General features: G+C 37.0%; 1 protein-coding gene across 1 annotated transcript; it reads right to left on the reverse strand.

Moving 5' to 3' along the window:
- Positions 1–16,104: 16,104 nt before the first annotated feature.
- Positions 16,105–16,702, reverse strand: LOC114505073 (MORN repeat-containing protein 2). Its single transcript, XM_028522952.2, has one exon. It carries the CDS (start codon positions 16,478–16,480, stop codon positions 16,241–16,243), a length of 240 nt encoding a protein of 79 aa, XP_028378753.1. The 5' UTR covers positions 16,481–16,702; the 3' UTR covers positions 16,105–16,240.
- Positions 16,703–20,287: the final 3,585 nt, after the last annotated feature.

The raw sequence follows: 20,287 nt of genomic DNA on the forward strand, positions 1-20,287 counted from the left end.
CAAACAAACAAAACCTCACAGACAGACAACAGTATGGTGGTTACCAGAGGGGAAGGGGGGTAGAGGGTAGTAGTAAAGGGTAAAGGGGGTCAAATATATGGTGACAGAAGGAGATTCAACTTGGCCTGGTGAACATGCAATGTAGAGTATAGATGATGTATTATAGAATTGTAATTCTATAATACACTTGAAACCTATATAATTTTATTAATCAAGGTCACCCCAATAAATTTAATAAAAATATAAAGGTTTATTTTGACAATCATTCAATCCAAAATAATAGTACCTTAAACAATATAGAAGTTCATTCTATCTCATTCATAATTGATCTGGGGACAGAAACTTCATGGCTGTTAAGATATCTCCATGTCCATCAAGGATCCCTCATGGACATCCTTCTATCTTCCTTTTTCTCTACAATTGTTAGCTTACTGCTTATGGTCAAGATGACTGCTATGCCTCCAGCCATTAAATCCCCATGCCAGCCATCAGAAAGATGGAAGAGACAAGGAATGATTGGTAATCTCTTTGACCATGTTTACAAAGAAGCTAACATGCTACAATTTACATATCATGAACAGAGCTTAGTCACAAAGCCACACGTGGTTGAAAGGAAGAGTGGGGAAAGTAATCTTTACATAGCCATATACCCTGGTAAAAACTCAGGGGTTCTTTTACAAGATAAGAAGCAGAAAATGGATTTTGGAGTATGCATTCATCTCTAGTATAGAATGCTTCAAAATATAAAATAAATATGCTATTCTATCTGACTTGTAAAATAATATATGCATTTTCTGCCTTAGCCATTCTCTTTCCCCTGCCCTAGCCACCCAGCCTGTAGGCCTTACCACAAATGTTCAAGCTCCTCTAATGATTTTGTAATATGTGGCTCATCCAGAAAATTGTATTTACTGTATTTTGAAATAACTGCTTTTTACCTAGAGTTCTCATTCTGAGCACCAAAATATGAGAGGTTCCCACCGGGGTCTAACAAGTCACCATCTAACAAAAATGTTACTCAAAAGGTTCATTTTATTGATGCAAAGTTCATATAACACAAAATTTACCATTTTAACCATTTTATGGACAATGGCTTTTAGTATATTTACAGCACTGTGCACCCATCACCACTAATTTCAGAGCATTTTCATCATCTCAAAGAGAAACCCTGAACCCATCAAGCAATTACTCCACATTCCTCCCTTCCACCAAACTCTAGCAAGCATTAATTTGCTTTCTGTCTCTATGGATTTACTTTATTCTGCATATTTCTAATAAATGGAACTATGCAATATGTAGCCCTTTGTGTTTCACTTATTTTAATTTACATAGTGTTTTCAAAACTCCTCCATGTTGTAGAGTGTATCAGCACTTCATTACTTTTTATGGCCAAATTTATCCCATTATGTGACTATTCTACATCTTGTCTATCCATTCATCAATTACTGGACACTTGTTTTTTTTTCAGCTTTGGGGCTATTATTACTAATGCTGCTATAAACATTCACATGCAAATTTTTGTTTGGACCTACATTTTCACTTATCTTGAGTATAAATATCTAGAAGTGGAAATGCTGGGTAATATGGTAATTCTATATTTAACTTTTTGATGAACAGCCAATCTGTTTTCCAAAGTGCCTAAACTATTTTACATTCTCACCAACGATATAAGGTTTACAACTTATACACATTCTCAGCAACAGTTACTTTCTGTTTGTTTGCCTGTTTTTTTATTGTTGTTCAAGTACAGTTGTCTCGAATTTTCCCCCACCACTCTCACCCCACCTCATCCACCCCTGCCTCCCACCCTCAATCCTACCCCCTTTGGCTTTGTCCATGTGTCTTTTATATGTGTTCCTTGACAACCCCTCCCCTATTTTCCCCCATTATCCCTCTCCCCTCACCCCTCTGGTTACTGTCAGTTTGTTCTTTATTTCAATGTCTCATTATATTTTTTATTGCTTGTTTGTTTTGTTGACTAGGTTGTCTGTTTTTCTAAAAGATTTTATTTATTTATTTTTAGAGAGAGAGAAAAGGTGGGAGAAAGAGAGGAAGAGAAACATCAATTGGTTGCTTCTTGTATACACCCTGACTGGGGACTGAACCCGAAACCCAGGCATGTGCCCTGACCAGGAATTGAACTGGCAACCTTTTGCTTTGTTGGACCTTGCCCAACTGATGAGCCATACCCATCAGGGTGTTTGTCTGTTTTTTTAATTACAGCATCCCAGTGGGCATGAAGTAGTATCTCACTGTGATTTTAATTTACATTTTTCTAATGGTTAATGATGTTGAGCACCTTTTCATGTGTTTGTTGACCATTTGTATATTTTCTGTGGCAAAATGTCTATTTGAGTCTGCCCATTTTTTAATTGGGTTGTTTGTATTTTTGTGGCTGGGCAGCAAATTTTTTGTATAGTTTGGATATTAATCCTTTATCAGATATGTAATTCGTGAATGTTTTCTCTGATTCTGTTGCCTTTTCACTTTTTTGATAAGCTGTTTGATGCATGAAAGTTTTTAATTTTGAAGGAATCAAATTTATCTTTCTTCTCTTTTTGTTTCTTTTGCCTTTGTGGTCATATTTATGAGACCACTGCCTGATTCATAGTCACAGAGATTTACACGTATGCCTTCTAAGAATTTTTTATGGTTTTAGCTGTTATATACTTGATCCAATCTGAATTGATTTTTGTATATGGTATGAAATAGAAGTACAGATTCAACTTTTTGCATGTCGGTATACAGCTAACCCAACATCATTTGTTGAAAAGACTGTTCTTTTTCCCATTGAATAGTCTTAGCACCCTTGCCAAAAATCAATTGTCCATAGATGTAAGGGATTCCTGGAATCATAATTTTATTCCATTTATGTATATATCTATTCCTATGTTGGTACTGCATTGTTTTTGTTACAATGGCTTTGAAGTAAAGTTTTGAAATCAAGAAATGTGAAGTCATCTAACCTTTTGCTTTCTTCTCCAGATTGTTTTGGCTGTTTGTGTAATTCCATATGAATTTTAGAATTAGTTTATTCATTTCTGACAAAAAAAGGTGCTGGAATTTTGACAGGGTTTTCCCTGAATCTTTAGAAGAATTCAAAGAGAATTGCCATCCTACTGATATTAAATCTTCCAATCCATAAACACAGGATGTCTTTCCATTTATTTAGGTCATCTTTAATTTCTTTCAACAATGCTTTATAGTTTTCAGTATACAAGTCTCCCACCTCTTTGGTCAAATTTATACCTAGGCATTTGATTTTTATACTACTTTAAGTGGAACTGTTTTCATAATTTTATGTTAAGATGTTTCTTGTCTTTAACACATAAAAGAGATTAATGATACTTTATAAAAATTAATTCACATTCAGATTGTTTTTTTGCTGGTTTATAGAAATATAATCAATTATTGTATGTTGATCTTGAATTGTGCAACTTTGCTGAACTTGTTTATTAGCACAAATAGCTTTTTTATGATTCTTTAGGGTTTTCTGTATGTAAAATCATATTATTGCAAATAGAGATAATTTTATCTTTCCTTTTGAATATTGACAACTTTCATTATTTTTTTCTTGCCTAACTTTCCTGGGTAGAAATCCAGTACACTATTGAAAGAAAATGGTCAGAACAGACATTTTTGGCTTGTTCCTGATCTCGCAGTAAAGTCAGTCTTTCATTGTTATATATGTTAGCTGTGGGTTTTTCATAGGTGTTCTTTATCTGATTGAGGCAGTTCCCCCTTTACTCCTATTTTGTTGAGTGTTTTTTCGTGTTCTTTCATTTATTTTATTTTATTATTTTTTATTGTTCAAGTACAGTTGTCTCCATTTCCCTACCACCATCCCCACCCACACAAGCCATCCCCACCTCCCACCCTCGACCCTACCCCCCTTTGGCTTTGTCCATGGGTCCTTTATACATGTTCCTTGACAACCCTCCCCCCTTTTCCCACCATTATCCCCTCCTAGCTCCCCTCTGGTGGCTATCAGTTTGTTCTTTATTTCAATGTCTCTGGTTATATTTTGCTTGTTTGTGTTGTTGACTAGGTTCCGCTTATAGGTGAGATCATATGGTATATGACTTTCATTGCCTGGCTTGTTTCACTCAGCATAGTGTTCTCCAGATCCATCCAGGCTGTCACATAGGGTAAGAGCTCCTTTCTTTCTGCTGCATAATATTCCATCATGTAAATGTACCACAGTTTTTTGATCCACTCATTCACTGATGGGCACCTAGGTTGCTTCCAGCACTTGGATATTATAAATTGTGCTACTATGAACATTGGGGTTCATAGGTTCTTTTGAATTGGTGCTTTAGAATTCTTAGGGTATAATCCTAGCAGTGGAATTGCTGGGTCAAAAGGCAGTTCCATGTTTAGTTTTCTGAGGAAATTCCATACTCTTTTCCACAGTGGCTGCACCAGACTGCATTCCCAACAGTTTGCATTCCTACCAACAGTGTACCAGGGTTCTGTTTTCTCCATAACTTCACCAGCATTTGTTTGTTGATTTGGTTATAATGGCCATTATGACTGGTGTGAAGTGGTTTCTGATTGTAGTTTTTATTTGCATCTCTGTGATGGCTAGTGATGCTGAGCATCCTTTCATGTGTCTCTAGGCCCTACATATGTCCTCTTTGGAGAAGTGTCCATTCTGGTCCTTTGCCCATTTTTTAATTGGGTTGTTTGTCTTCCTGGAGTGGAGTCATGTGAATTCTTTCTATATTTTGGAGATCAAATCCTTGCCTGAGGTATCATTTGCAAATATATTTTCACATATAGTCGGTTCTTGTTTCATTTTGCTGATGTTTTCTTTAGATTTGCAGAAGCTTTTTATTTTGATAGTCTATTTATTTATTCATTCCTTTATGTCCCTTGCTCTAGGGGACATATTGGTGAAAATATTGCTGCATGGAATGTCTGAGATTTTCATCCCTACTTTCTCATCTAAGACTTTTATGGCATTATCAGTTATATTTAAGTCTTTTATCCATCTTGAATTTATTTTTGTGTATGGTACATGTTGGTTCTCCAGTTTCATATTTTTGCATGTGGCTGTCCAGATCTCCCAACACCATTTGTTTAAGAGGCTTTTTTACTGCATTTATGCTTCTGCCCCCTTTGTCGAATATTAATTGACCATAGAGACTTGGGTTTATCTCTAGGCCCTCTATTCTCTTCCATTGGTCTATGTGTCTGTTCTTATATCAGTACCAGACTGTTTTGATGACCATGGCCTTGTAATATACTTTGATATCAGGTACTGTGATCCCTCCTACTTTGTTGTTCTTTCTCAAAATTGCTGCAGTTATTCGGGGTCATTCATAGTTCCATATAAATTTTGAAGTGTTTGTTCTGTATCTGTGCAATATGTCATTGGTATTTTAATAAGGATTGTGTTGAATCTATAAATTGCTTTGGGTAGTATGGTCCTTTTGATCATGTTAATTCTTCCAATCCATGAGCATGGTATATGCTTCCATTTATTTGTGTCTTCCTTAATTTCTTTCTTCAGTGTTGTGTAGCTTTCTGAGTACAGGTCTTTTACCTCCTTGGTTATGCTTATTCCTAGGTACTTTATTTTTCTTGTTGCTATTTCCAATGTTTTTTTTCTGATTTCTGTTTCTGATATTTCATTGTTGGTGTACAAAAGTGCCTCTGATTACTGAATATTGGCTTTGTATCTCTCTTTTTTGTCAAATCACTTATTAGGTCGAGTAGTTTTTTGGTCGAGTCTGTATGGTTTTCTAAGTTCACTATTAAGTCATCTGCAAACAATGACAGTTTTAGTTCTTCCTTTCCAATTTGGATGCCTTTATTTCCCTTTCTTGTCTGATTGCTGTGGCTAGGACTTCCAATATTATGTTGAAAAGAAGTCGTGAAAGCAGACACCCTTGTCTTGTTCCTGATCTTAGTGGGAAAGCTTTTGTTTTTGCCCATTGAGTATGATGTTGGCTGTAGGTCTCTCGTATATGGCCTTTATTATGGGGAGGAATGCTCCCTCTATTCCCACTTTGCTGAGTGTTTTTATCAGAAATCGGTGCTGTACCTTATCAAATGCTTTTTCCACATCTATTAATATGATCATGTGATTTTTGACTTTATGTATGATGTTACTGATTTGTGAATATTGTACCATCCTTGCATCCCTGGGATGAATCCCACTTGATCATGGTGTATGATCTTTTTAATGTATTGCTGGATGCGGTTTGCCAATATTTTGTTGAGGATTTTAGCATCTATGTTCATCACAAATATTGGCCTGTAGTTTTCTTTCTTTGTTGTGTCTCTATTTGGTTTTGGGATTAATATGATGCTGGCTTCATAAAACGAGTTTGGGGTCTTCCACCTTCTTGGATTTTTTGGAATAGTCTGTGAAGGGTAGGGGTTAAGTCTTCCTTAAATGTTTTGTAAAATTCTCCTGTGAAACCGTATGGTCCAGAGCTTTTGTGTGCTGGGAGTTTTTTATTACTGTTTCAATTTCATCAAGTGTTATTGGTCTGTTCAGGCTTTCTGCTTCTTCTTCATTCAGTTTTAGAAGATTATATTTTTCTAAAAATGTGTCCTTTTCACCTAGGCTTTCAAGTTTCTTGGCATATAGTTGTTCATAGTAATTTCTTACAATCCTTTGCATTTCTGTGGTATCAGTTGTAATCTGTTCTCTTTCATTTCTGATTGTGTTTATTTGGGTCCTCTCTCTTTTTTCTTGATGAATTTGCTTAAAGGCTTGTCAATTTTGTTTATCATTTCAAAGAACCAGATCCTGGATTTTTTGATTTTTAGAATTGTTCCTTTAGTCTCTATGTCATTTCATTGTGCTCTGATCTTGGTTATCTCCTTCCTTCTACTTGCTCTGGGCTTTCTTTGTTGTTGTTTATTTGAAGTGTTTCTATCTTTTTTAGGTAGGCCTGTATTGCTATGAGTTTCTCTCCCAGGACTGCCTTTGCTGTGTCCCATAAGTTGTGGACTATTGTGAGTTCATTTTCATTTGTTTCCAGAAACTTTTTGATTTCTTCCTTGATCTCATTCTTAACCCATTCATTATTTAATAATAGCATGCTATTCAATCTCCATGAATTTGAATGTTTTGAGTTTTTTTTCCTTGAGGTTAGTTTCTAGTTTCAGGTCCTTGTGATCTGAGAAGATGCTTGATATGATTTGAATTTTCTTAAATTTGTTGAGGCGTGTTATGTGTTCTATTATGTGGTCTATCTTTGAAAATGTTCCATGTGAATTTCAAAAGAATGTGCATTTTGTTTCTTTGTGATGAAAGGTTCTATATATATCAGTCAAGTCCATTTGATCAAGGGCATTGTTCAATGCCACAATGCCCTTGCTAATATTTTGTTTGGAAGATCTATCCATTTTTGACAGTGAGGTTTTAAAATCCCCTAGTGTGAGTGTGTTGCTGTCTATATCTTTCCTGAAGTCCTCAAGGATTTTCCTTATATATTGGGGTGCTCCTGTGTTGGGTGCATATATGTTTACAATGTTTATGTCTTCTTGATGGATTCTTTCCTTGAGTATTATGAAATGTCCTTCTGGGTCTCTTTTTATGGCGTTTGTTTTGGAGTCTATTTTGTCAGATACAAGTATTGCTACCCTGGCTTTTTTCCTCCTGTTTATTTTCTTGGAATATTTTTTCCCATCCCATTCCCTTTCAGTCTGTGTAGGTCTTTTGTTTTGAGGTGAGTCTCTTCTAGGCAGCATATGTGTGGGTCATGTTTTCTTATCCATTCAGCTACTCTATGTCTTTTGATTGGAACATTTAATCCATTTACATTTAAGGTTATTATAGATAGGTACTTATTCATTGCCATTTCACTCCCTTTCTACCTGTGTTCCTCACTCTTTTTCTTCCTTTTCTTAAAGCAGTCCCTTTAGCATGTCTTGCAATGCTGGTTTGGTGGAGGTGTATTCTTTCAGCTTTCTTTTGTTTTGAAATTCCTTATTTGCCTTCCATTTTAATTGAGAACCTTGCCGGGGACAGTAGCCTTGGTTGCAGGCCTTTGCTTTTCATTACTTGGAATATTTCTTGACATTCTGTTCTGGCTTGGAGCATTTCCATTGAGAAATCAACTGCTAGCCTTATTGGGGCTCCCTTGTTTGTTACATCCTGTTTCTCCCTTGCTGCCTTTAAGATTCTCTCTGTCTTAGAATTTTGCCATTTTAATTATGATATGTCTTGGAGTGGGCCTCTTTGGGTTCCTGTTGATTGATTGCTTCCTGGGTTTGTGTGATTTTTTCTCTCATCAAATTAGGGAAGTTTTCCATTATTACTTTTTCAAACAGGTTTTCTGTCCCTTGCTCTTCTTCTCCTCCTTCTGATATCCCTATTATACAGGTATTATTATGTTTCTTGTTATCCTGCAGTTACCTTAACCCCTCTTCATTCTTTCTGAGGCTCCTTTCCTTTCCTTGCTCTTTCTGGGAGTTTTGGTTTTTTTTCTACCTTGTCCTCAAGCTTACTGATCCGAACCTCTGCTTCATCGACCCTGCTTTTTATTCCTTCTGCTGTGTTCTTCAGTTCAGAAATTGTGTTCTTCATTTCCTCTTGGCTCTTGTTGATAGTTTCTATTTCCCTTTTCATGTTGATATAGATTGCAGTACATTCATCATAGTTTCTCTATAGATTTGGTAATTCTCAGTGAGCTCATTGAGCTTTCTTATAACCATTGCTTTGAACTCAATATCTGATAGTTGACTTGTCCCTATTTCATTTAGCATTCTTTCTGAGGATTCTTCCTTTCTTTTCATTTGAGATTTGTTTCTTTGTCTTCCCATTGTTTGTGAGACTCTTCTTGTTAGCCTCTGCTTCTTAAATTGATCTGTTTTGACTCCCTGAGTTTGTGGTGTGGACTTTTATGGTAGGAGACTTGTGAGATTCAGTGGTGCAGTCTCCTTGATCTCCTGAACTTGATGCTCTTGGGATACCCTTTATACTGTTTATATTGGCTCTCTGGCTATAATTGGGTTTTGACTGTGGTTGAGTCATTCTTTAGCGAGACCTTCCCTCCAGCTGGTTGACTGAGGGTCACTCTGTCCACCACATCTTATATCCTGTTGTGCAGATGCTGCCAGAACAAAACCAGAAAGCCCAGGGAACAAACCCATATCCACAAAAACATATCTTCCCACCCCCACACAATGCCACTATCAACAGCAAATGAACCAATGTTAATATAAGGGTGTAGAGAGATTAAGATTATTATAAGAAATGAGAGAAATAAACTGTAGTATAAATTCTAGTGATTTAATATGCACAAACTTGCTGGACAAGAAATGAATGTTAGAAAGCTATGCAGGATAGAAAATATCACTAATCAAGCAGAAGACCACAGTGGATTTAGTCTAGGTAGCCTCTAGTATTTACCAGTGTGTTTTTCTTTCTGGATCCAGCTCTGGTGATTTCAGATGTTGGCCCAGTCTGACCTTAGGCAGCCTGCTCCAAGACTGCCAGGGATCTACCTTCTATGGCTGCTTCCTCCCATTGTTAATCTAGTCCCTCTGCACTCATCAGTCAGGCTTAATCCCCATAGGGTAGGGCAGAATACCCCCTGGATCTGAGGCTGTTGTTTCCCCTCAGGCTGCTGCTGCTTGGAAGGGTGTGGTCTGTTTGCCTGAACAAGGTGGCTGCTGCTGTCTGGGAAATGACTCAGCACTAGGATCCCAGCAACTACTCTCTCAGTTCTCTCCCCTAAGCTTCCATCTGCAGTCTCTCCTCAGGTATCTCTAGCCCACTCTGCCCCCACCTTTGCCAGAGTCACAAGTAAATGGCTACAAATGAAAATTTCTGTGCTGGCCCTTTAAATGGCTCTTTGCATCTCCAACCATCCATCTCTGGTGGAGAGCAACGCTACTGTTTCTCACTGCTGGTTGTTATGTGTACTGTTTGGGCTCTGGTGTTCTAGGCTGGGGATCCCAGCTTAGGGTTTAGACCCCGTTCTTCTCAGGGGGATCTAACCCACTGCTTAATTATCCCTGCGGCACTGCCACCTTTGGGCACCCAGCCAGGCCTCCGAGTCTCCACCACACTCCTTACCAACAGGTTGTGCTGAAGCTGATCCTTCTATCTGTCTGAGGTTATAAGGCTTCTCTCTTGCAATTTTTCAGTTGTTTGTTCTTGGTGATTTCTCCACAGTTTACTTGTAATTCCAGATTGATCCTGGGAGAAGGTTACTGTGGCTTCCATTCACTCCTCTGCCATCTTGCCTCACCTCTGTTGAGTGTTTTTATCATGAAAGGCTACTAGGTTTTACCAAGTGCTGTTTCTGCATCAGTTAAGGTGATCAGGTATCTTTTTCCCTTCATTCTATTTATATGATATATTATATTAATTGATTTTCATATGTTAAATCACCCTTTCATTCCTGGGATAAGACTCACTGGGTATGGTGTATAATCCTTTCAATGCACCTTTATTCTTACTCATCAGGGCGACTGGACAATTCAAATGGTTTAAACTAATTCAAACCAATGCAATTTATTTTTGAGAAAAGATGATATATAAAATACAAGTAATTAAATATTTAATGGTTAGAATTTTCTCTTTTGGAATGTCAATGAGAAAATGTTTATAGATAGGAAAATTAATGGGCAGTGGTACATTATCTGTGCTCAAAGATACATGATCACATTTTACCATAAGAGAAATTCTGCACTTTTTTTTTTGCTTATGCAAAAAAAAATGGTGGTAACCATTACATTTGAAGGGCTGATGGAACCATTATCTTTTTTTTTAAAGATTTTGTTTATTTTTAGAGAGGGAAGGGGGGAGAGAGAGAGAGAGAGAGAGAGAGAGAGAGAGAGAAACATCAATGTGCGGTTGCTGGGGGTTATGGCCTGCAACCCAGGCATGTACCCTGGCTGGGAATCGAACCTGGGACACTTTGGTTCCCAGCCCATGCTCCATCCACTGAGCTACGCCAGCCAGGGGAACCATTATCTTTTAAAATGCACATCAGTAGTTTGTTTTCTAACAGAAGTTCAGAATGAGCTTTAAATAAATATCTACAGTGATGGAAGGATGTGCACATCAAGTGTGTTTTCAAATAATATTTGGTTATTTCCAAAATTCAGGTTCATATTAATGTATTTACTATCAAAGATTACTTAAAGGAAGGGAGAGAGGGAGGGAGAGAAGGAGGAAAAGATGGAAGGAAAGAGGGAAGAAAGGAAGCAAGGAAGGAAGGGAGGAAGGAAAGAAGGAAGGAAGAAAAATAACAAGGAAGGAAAAAAATGAGAAATCCCTCATCCTTGAGTTCAGTTCTAAGAGATAAATCACACAAAATTTTTGAATAATTTAAATAAGTGTTTTACCTCCCAGGTCAACTATGAAAAGTATGCTGAGATATGTTGTTGGTGTTATTACTTAAATATTTGTTATTCTGTATGTACATGTATACTGTTAAAGCCCAATGACCCAAAGATTACAAGAGACAAGCCTATAGTCTGACAGAATCATATTTATTGCCTTAATAAAATTAGAGGGGTGTACCCTAGGGGGACTTTGGATTGATGCTCTCAACAAAAGGAAGGATGGAGGCATCTTTTGTAAGGTTTGGTTTCTGTTACAGGATTCAATAGAGCATCTCAGTGAAGTGAGGACAGCTATGAATTGATTAGCGTCTCTGAGGTCTGATCATGGAAAGCAGGCATTAACTAAGAATTGGGTGATGTTTTGACTTAATGGCAGTTTGGCAGCTGAATATCCCCAATAACAGAAAAGAATAACAGAATATACATGGGAGCATCATTGGTAAGGAAGCAACAAACATTCAAATTGGGGCAGGGAATGGGGGAAGAGTGGTACATAGCCTTGAGTGAACCGGTGTTTCCTGTTAATTTTGCAACTACTATTATTTGTATCTGTTCTCCCTGCATAATTAGCAACAGAACTGCTTTTCTTCTGTTTTAATCCAAGACAAGTTTTTTTTTAGTGTCAGACAGATTTTTACTATTATAGTCCATATACTCTAGCCATCTGTTGAGTGTCATATATAATTAAGAGCTTTTTTTGTTTTTAATGATATTAAGTCTTTAAAGGTACTCTTTAGTATAAAAGCATGAATAATATCTATTTTGGGAGGTTAAATTTAAATTATCTTTTAAATATTGACTAGGAAGTAAAAGTCTCAAGGATCTGCTTTTCTGTCTTGATCATTGACTCTTTCTTTTGATCAGAGAAAATTTTTATTGTTTTATCATTGACTCTTAAGGGACATAAAACAGGAGGGTTAATCAAGTTTTGCCTCCAGCAGCTATGATATGGATTTTTCAATAAGGACTAGTTTCATGCAAATCTTGGTTATAAATAAATTGTCCCAAGGTATTTACAAACTCCTTGGGGGCAAGGATGTTGTTTTATTCACATCTGTACTCCCTCATAGTTTAACACAGACCTTTTATATATGACTCTCAGTAAATAATTGTTGGGTTGAATCCTATTTGTAAAAGGACTCTGAAAGCAATACATAAAAGATTGAGTATATTTATAAGATAGGAAAGAGAGAAATGTTGATCTTAACCATACCTTAAAGTGTGTATGTCATTTTAATGCTTTCCCAAAGGCTAAGGGATAATCAATATCAAGGGGCAAAAACATGCTCTTTTTTCCAAAGGAAAAGTGAGTTTCCACATATATTTAGTGAAAGAATGTCCTATCTTTTACTGAATACTTTAAAATCATGGACTAGTCTTGTTTTATTTTTTCACCCATTTTTCTCAACTTTATTAAATATAGAAGTATCTACCAAAACTTAGAATTATAATAATGATATTCATCTTTATAGTTAACATATCAACCATTAACCTATAACTTAATGTTTATTTTAGAAACAAAGTTTTCCCTGAACACAATAAAGTCTATTGATAATAATGGTAACCTTTGTTATTTTTCTATCTTGAGAGCCCGTGTCTTTGCTCCACAGAACAATAGATAATAGTTTGTATTTGTTTTGTTTCATTTTTTGAAAATCAATTTTTCTTCAAGCCTGCTTCCTGAAAGAGTGGGAAAGCTTTGTTTAACCACAGTTTGAACAACATATTTATGTAGTAATTCCATTTATGACTTATGCATATATATATATGCATAAAAGAGAAATATACAAAAAGCTATGAGAGTTCAGACAATCCAGAGATTTTTTTTTTTTGTCTAGAGAACACTGGATTTTAATGGGCAGCAAGGATTTTCTAAGGAAGGGGAAGATGCAAGTTGAATAGTAGATTGGGACGAGAAAATTCTCTGCAAATTTTAAGTTTTCCAGTTTGTTGTGGAGTGAGTTGAAGGTTAGTTAGAATCAGATATAGTGAAAGACAATTTTAATTTGGATCCGCTTCAAAGTTAATTCTGCAACAAGAACTTGGGTGCATGCAGGTGGCATTTTTAAGAATCACTCTCATGAACAGTAAATGAGGAGCTGAGACAGTGAAGGGAGAAAAGCCCCCCAAAAGGGTTCATTGATGAGCAAGTTACCTCTGTGGGCAACAGGGGCCCAATGCCTTTAGAGAATCCCCTGATAACCAATATGTAACACAGTGAAGAATTATTCCACTGAAGGAGGGGAAAGATGGAGTATTTATCTTTAAAGTCTTATTCCCCATTGGTTGAGAGTTGAGGAATAAGGGTTACTACACCACCATATTTCTGAGTTGCTACTGCACGCAGCTAGTCAAACTCTCAGGCTGCTCAGGAAATCCCTCAGATAAAGAAGAAGAAATACAGGAGCCCAAGATACAAATTTGGCAACAGGTTGGAAACTGTCTCCACCTACAGTTTTATGTGAACTCATGAGAGCTTAGAGTATGGTAAGGGGCATCAAAAGAGTCTACTACAGCAGCCTTTGATGCCAAAGTGAGGATTTTTCAATAGATGATGGAACTCTTGAAATTAGCTGGGACATTCAGAAATATGTAGATGAGTGTACCAGGAAGATGCATATAGAATTGCTTCAAGGATAAAACACAAGAATAAAGTGGTAAATGTGGCCATCCTTGTCTTGTTCCTGATCTTAATGGGAACTTTCTATTAGAGAAACTTTCTATTAGTCTTGGGGATGTAAAGTACAACACAGGAAGTCTAGTCAATAATATTGTAATAACTATGTATGGTAACATTTGGATACTGGAAATACCAGAGGACTACTCCACAAAGTATATGATTGTCTGACCACTATGCTATACACCTGAAACTGATACAAAATAATATTGAATGTAAACTGTGACTGAAAAAATTAAAAAAGAAAGAAGTGGGCAACTTTTTGAGCCTAAATCATTTGGAGATTCTTAGCCAAAAATACGCAACTGGGAGCAAGTGATGTACAGAAATTATGAAGGTAGTGTTTATCCAGTCAATTCAATATGATAAGGATACTCAGACCTCCCTATTCCCTCCAGTTTCGTTTCTACCTCTGGGACAGATTCTGGTTTGAGTTATGGTTCTGAATTTTGCTATCCATTAGAATTATCTAAGAAGGCTTGTTAAAATCCTGATATTCAGGCCTCTCCAGAGGCCAGTTAAATCAGCGTAGCGACATCTAGGGTTCAGTGGTTTTCAAAGCTCCCTGGATGATTCCAGTGTGCAGCCACGATCAAGAAATATTGAGTTATAGCTATAAAATATTAATAAGTTCTACTTTCATACTCAACATCAAGTGCCCAGTTCTAATTCTGGTTTTGTCCTGGTCACTGGGTTTTTTGCTTCTTCCTGGAAAGCATTATCTTTCTTATTCAACCACTATGGTAACTAGATTCTGCTCCCTTGTTTATATTCCCAGCACCCATGTCCTCTATTCTATTTTTGCCAAGCTTCTCAAGCCTTGATCAATATCTGAACTTTAGTCCTAAGGGTAAAAGTTTGTTGGCTGGTGTTTCTGATACCAATAGCCTGCCAATCTGAATGTCTTCATCACAGTCCCATGCCCCATCCCTAGCCAAATGAAGTCTCTAAGCCTAACAGAGCTGAGATTCCTCTGAAGTTCACAGCTAAAGTATGGTTTGTTTTTCCTAATTATTTCCTATTATATAATTTTTCTATTATGTAATAAGAATCCATTATGCTTCCCTTTTCTGAAAGAGCTGAGTGAAGCTCTAATTTAGATTTTGGAAATGTGAAAATAAAATGTGTGGAATACTTGCTACCAAGATTGAAGCAAGTTGACAAAGCAGACCATGTATTCTAGCCTGCTCCCTCACTGTCACAGATGATAATGAACACAAAAGATATGGACTCCCACAATGCCATTACTATTCTTTTCAACAAATGTATCCACCTTTACTGCATCTGTGACAAACTTGCTTCTTCCTTGCAGCTTCAGGTTATGAAGTGTTTTTCTCCTTCCCCAATCTAATCCAAGCCCTTATGCTATGACTTTCATACTTTCTTCATTCACTTCTCCCTCCAGTTACTTGAATCTCTAAAAGGTTATTTATATCTTCCATCTTAAAAACAAACAAAACACTAAAAAACAATAATCTCTTCTTTGGCCCTAAAATTTCCTGAAGGCAATATTGCCCTTTTGCTTTCCCTTCACTGTAAAAAATAATTAAGAGTAGTCTACACACAGTGAATTCACTTCCTCAACACAATAAAATCTGACTTATGAGAACTCTTCTTTATTGAAACTGCTACTGCAGAGGTTCATAATGACCTTCTGGTTGCTAAAACTAAATAAATGTTTCCATAATTGTCTGATGGCCTTCTTACAACATTTAACAATTTATTTTCTCTCCCTTTGGAACCTCTTCCCCACCACATGGAGTGACATCACTCTCTTGCCTCTCTAGCCACTCTGTATCAGTCTCCTTTACAGACTTAGCTCTCCCCATGCTGGCTTTAAGCACAATTTTTACTACAATCCCAATTTTGACACAGTTCTAAACTTCATGTTTTCTATGAGTTTATTCTTGCTTTCTTTGGTTCCAAGGTCTTTACATCCCACATAAATACCTTGTCTAAATTCTAGACATGTATTTTCAGCCTCTATCCGCATACACCACAGACATCTCAAATTCAACCTATTACTTTCCAAGCCATTGTCACTTGGCTGCTACCTCTACCACTCCACTGAACATGCTTAGGAAAACATCTCTAATGTTTTCTTTTTCTTTTTTTTTTTAAGTGAATGACGGCTTTATTGGCAAAATTATAATAGAGAGGTGGTGTGTGAAGTTATTTCGGATGACATATCTGTTTTCCGTACAACGAACAGCTTCAATCACCACATTAAAACTTGCAGAACATCTACATGTGGAGCTTTAGCTTCAGGCCCGGGGCAGCTGTGAAATGGAAGCTGCCGCACCACTCCAGCCCTTGGGTGTCAGTGTACTGTCCTTCACCTTCCACCCTATTTTCATTGAAATTTCCAGTGTATTTTGCCCCATTTGGGAATGTGTAAGTCCCCAGTCCATGAAACATGTTGTCCTTAAAGTGGCCTTCATATGCTGCTCCTGAAAAATGTTCAAGTCTTCCAAAACCATTCATCTTGTCATCTTTCCAGCTTCCTGTGTAGACAATCCCATTTGGAGTTGTATGAATACCTATTCCATTTCTCTCGAAGATTCCAGAAGGTGTTCTTGTACAGTCACCATCATACTTGTCTCCATTTGGAAAAATAAAGTTTATCTTATATACTTCTGGAGTTGACAGAGAGGTCCTGGAGAGATTTTCTTGACTCTGGGATTCCTCCGGAGTAGCCAGCTCTGCCTCTAATGTTTTCCTAGTTGAAAAAGGTAACTGAAATTCCCTCCTTAGGAAATATTTTTTACTTCCAGACTACAATATTCTCCTGTGTCATACATATACTTCTTCTCTGAACATTTTCTCTCTCTTTTACACACTTCTCTTTTCCAACTTGCTCTGTAGATCTTTTCATTCCTCTAGATTCTGAGCTATGGTACAGTTAACAGTTATGTAGCACCTAGTGAATGAGAAGAATCCTCATGCTTAGTGTACTGGAGGAGGATCATGCATAATAGAAAGTTACAGTTTATTTTTTGTCCATTCAGCACTCTATGTCTTTTGATTGTGAAGTTATGGTTCAAAATATTAAGGAAGAGGTGAGAGAATGATGTTGGCATGACCATTTGTGAAGGGATGTGGAGTGTTTTGTTCAAGTTTAGTATAAGTGGAAACACTTTTTGAACCAAGTATAATGGCAAAGTCACTGCCTCCAATCCTTAAGTTTTTTGAACTACACTAAGTCATGGCTGTTAAGAGAAGACTATGGCAACAACAAAATACATATAATTTATGATTTGTTTCTGAGCCAAATGAAGGTAGAACTCATTCTTTCATCTCTGAATTTCCAATATCTGATATACTACCTTATCATTGTAAAAACAAAATTTTTTTTTGAAAATGAATGATACAGAAGCCCTCAGGACACAACCAATGAAACGTTTGTGCTTTTTGACCTAAACAGCTTTCAGAAATTCAGTGGCAATGGAAGAGAAATACAGTGGTGGGTATGTCCAGTAACTGGTAATTTGCAAGGTGGACCCAGTGGAAGATGAAGCAAATAGAACCAAAAGAAATGTTTTTAAATAAGATGAGTTCCAGTGACAGAGAAAAAGATACATTTGATAGGAAGATGGGTGGGATAGAGGTAGTAGGAGAGTGGGCTATGGTGAGAAGGGGAAATTCAGAGTTTCCAGTCTTGGGTGAGGATAGAACTGAGTGATAGTAGGTCTCAATTTGTGACTATTCCAGAATCAACTGAAGCTATGAGGAGATGAGGCAGGGCAAAAATCCATGATACCAAGTATTTGATGACAGAGTGGCAACAGAGGTAGGGAAGATCACCCCAATCCAAGTGTTAAAGAAAGTGAGAGAAGTTTCTGTCTGAGAAAGTGCCACAGTGTTTAAGAGTACAGACTCTGGATTCAGACCTGTGGTTTAATTCATACTTCTATTGTTTATCAGCTGTGTAACCCTAAACAAGTGACCTTGGGCAAGTTATTTGACCTAGCCAAGCCTAAATATCATCTTCTGTAAAGCAGACAAAATAGCATCTATCTCATAAGGTTGTTATTCTGATTAAATGAGACAATGCAAGTAAAATGCTCTAACAAATGATGGCTAACATGTAGTAAGCCCTCAGTAACTGTTAACTGGAAAACATAAACATTGGCCATGAAGACAGGGCAACAACAATATGAGAGTTAGCTTGACTTTCAAAAAAATAAAAAGTGATTTAAATTCATTCTAGTTATTGAGCCCTGGCTGGTGTGGCTCAGTGGACTGAGTGCTGATCTGCAAGCCAAAAGGCTACCAGTTCGATTACCAGCCAGGCCACATGCCTGGGTTGCTGGCCAGGTCCCCAGTAGAGGGCAAGCGAGAGGCAATGACACATTGATGTTTCTCTCCCTCTCTTTCTCCTTCCCTTCCCCTCTGTCTATAAATTAATAAATAATAATAATAAATAATAAATAAATACACAAATAAATAATAAATAAAAATCTTTTTTATTCATTCTAGTTATTGAGCCCAAATACATTCTTTCCAGGGAGCTGAAAAAAACCTACCAATGTAATCATGGAACTATTTCTAGTAATCTTTGAAGAGTAGCTTAATTTAGCCTGGGTTCCATAGAAAATAAATCATAAGGCAAATGCTTAATGCTAATACTTTATAGGCATTCAATCTCAAGAACAAAGAGTGAGAGAAAGGGGTAGTGAGGCATAAAGGGAAAGCAAATATAAAGAAGCATGGTACCTAGTTGGTCATGATAAGTCAATTGCTTCATCTTGCCAGATGACTTGAGAGTCAAGTAAGGGCAGTACTGCCCTTAGACCCAGACAACAGGGAATCCTTGCTGTCAACCATGTGTGATACACACACACACACACACACACACACACTTAAAGAATACATGCATGCATCTTTCACTAGAGATACAGCACTCAGTACTTCTGGCACAGCCAAGGTATGTGTTGTAAACATCTGCTTTCATGACTGACACCATCCAGGCCTCAGAAAAATGTCTCTCAACATCTTTTGCCTTGTACCCTGATGCCAGTGATGGGTTGTCCCACAATGTCCCATTATTGGAAATGGAGTTGTTACCTACCCCACACTGCAGGAAAGTTTTGAGTTATAGAAGCACTTAGGCAAGAGAAAAATAGTAATAATTTACTAGTATTTGTTCCCTTGGCCTGAGTGAAGTAGATTCTTGCATTCTCTGATTGAGAAGAAGCCTGATAGATACTCCTTTTAATCTAACTTCTGTCTTTCTGTATTCATCCATCCTCCTTCCAAAATCCCCAGAAAATTTTTCTCTTACCTTCTCCAGTACCTCATACTTTAGAGAAGAGGTGTATTTCTGCTTAGAGGAGATGAATGGTGGAAGCAGGTGTTTCCATCACTCATCTTCCTCAATTCAGCATCCCCACCAGTGAGAACCTCACTACTTACCAAAGAATGAAGCTACTCTCACCTAAGTCAGCACTAACGTTTTAACTCCCTGAGGGCCACAGAGGCAAATATCTTATGAAGAGAGCTTTTTCTTCTTGTTGCTATAATCCTGTTCCTAGCAGAATACTAAGAGTGATATAGTAGTGTTTGGTGGCATGTGGACCTTCTAGAACTAGATTTATGTAACAGAGTCCACCACATTAGCTGTAAATGACCCAATCACAATTGATCCTGTATGGGTGTTACCAGCCTCAAATGAATTCTTAATAGCATTTACAAATTATGCAGGCACCTTAACATAAATTAATAAAAATTCTACAGTAAATATTTTCATTTATGTATTAGATATAACCCCCAAAAGCAAGATAGAGTATATTTTCTCAAGAAGGTTCTAGAAAATATTCACATCCTCCTCTTTGTTTTGTTTAAAGCAAGTATATCCAAACTAAATGATTGTAATAACTGTATGTTGTTTCCTTTTGTGCAAAAATAAATTAGATTCATAAAAAATTATAGAGAGCTCTTGATTACAAATGAACAATCTGTTAAGAATTTCTTTTTTCTTTCTTTTTATTGTCATTCAAATATAGTTGTCTCCATTTTCCTCCCACCACTCCCCCAATCCCACCCATCCCCTCCTCCCACCCTCTATCCTACCCCTCTTTGGCTGACTATTATAAATTGTTGGAAGTAACTTAAAAAATTTTTATGTCCATGATTTTCCAATTCATTAGTCCATTAAACCCCCTGTTCAAATGAAATTTTGTAAGTGGAACCTCATCAACAAAACAAGCAAGCAAGCAAAATATAACCAGAGACACTGAAATTGAGAACAAGCTGACAGTAACCAGAGGGGAGATCGGAGGGGATAATGAG

The sequence above is a fragment of the Phyllostomus discolor genome, chromosome X, assembly GCF_004126475.2.
Source record: "Phyllostomus discolor isolate MPI-MPIP mPhyDis1 chromosome X, mPhyDis1.pri.v3, whole genome shotgun sequence".
NCBI classification, from domain to species: domain Eukaryota; kingdom Metazoa; phylum Chordata; class Mammalia; order Chiroptera; family Phyllostomidae; genus Phyllostomus; species Phyllostomus discolor.

Bases quoted from the DNA above. Each gene is read 5' to 3' on its own strand.
- LOC114505073 (XM_028522952.2), bottom strand. From the start codon at position 16,480: ATGAATGGTTTTGGAAGACTTGAACATTTTTCAGGAGCAGCATATGAA.